This window comes from Arachis ipaensis, chromosome B06 (genome assembly GCF_000816755.2).
Source record: "Arachis ipaensis cultivar K30076 chromosome B06, Araip1.1, whole genome shotgun sequence".
Lineage (NCBI taxonomy): Eukaryota > Viridiplantae > Streptophyta > Magnoliopsida > Fabales > Fabaceae > Arachis > Arachis ipaensis.
The window spans coordinates 4,110,342-4,111,067 of record NC_029790.2 but is presented as its reverse complement, the minus strand read 5'-3'; the positions used below and the strand labels follow the sequence as shown (position 1 = coordinate 4,111,067).

Here is a 726-nt window from a genome sequence, read left to right as displayed (position 1 = left end):
TCTTTTTTCACAAAAATTTAGCACTATATTGAACTCTGCACTTACCCGAAACCATTTAATAAAATTGAAAATAGATGGTCAAGATTTGGAATCTCGAGAAAGGCCAAGAGTTGAAAATCCGAAATGACAAAACTAACCTCTGAAAAGATTTGTAAACAGAAAGGAACCTCCCAAAAACCAAAAACCAAAGAAAGAATGAAATTACACAAATGCCATGTTTGACACTCGGTGCCAGTGGACACTTTTCTTGAAGTAAAAGCAATAACTTTATTTTCTTGGTTGAAAAGGTGACAATGACAAAAACCGTTATTTAAAGTTTTAAACCCCGTAACCTAGAGAACATAATAACACTTTCTGGGAGACAAATTAGATAGAAAATGATGGCATAATCCTGAAAAAACGAATAAAGCACAATTAATTAATCCTCGTAAGTGAGGATTTGTTATATATTTCAGATTACGACCACAAGAAACGGAAAACCGACCTTGTTGCAACCGGGGACCAGCTCTTGCAAAAGCTTCATCCGAGCGTTTATCTTCTCTCTCCTTGCCTACAACACAAAAACAAAAAGCAAAATCAATTCGGAAAACTTTGTACTATAAACATGAAAGTGATCGTAATTAATTAAATTATTAAATTAATTAAGTGGTGGTTAATTCTAAATTAAGAGCTTACCCTTTCTGCTAAGCTATGGCTATCTGTGGCTTGACCTCGACGAACTCGAAC

The 726-nt window shown here is 34.6% G+C and overlaps 1 protein-coding gene across 1 annotated transcript in view; it reads right to left on the bottom strand.

The window, feature by feature from the left end:
- LOC107645446 (transcription factor bHLH48) overlaps positions 1–726 on the bottom strand; it is a gene marked incomplete in the record, with an annotated part of 5,278 nt that overhangs the window by 3,409 nt on the left and 1,143 nt on the right. Inside the window, 2 exon segments of the mRNA XM_016349469.2 lie at positions 485–550; positions 676–726. Coding sequence (XP_016204955.1) covers positions 485–550; positions 676–726 — 117 coding nt within the window.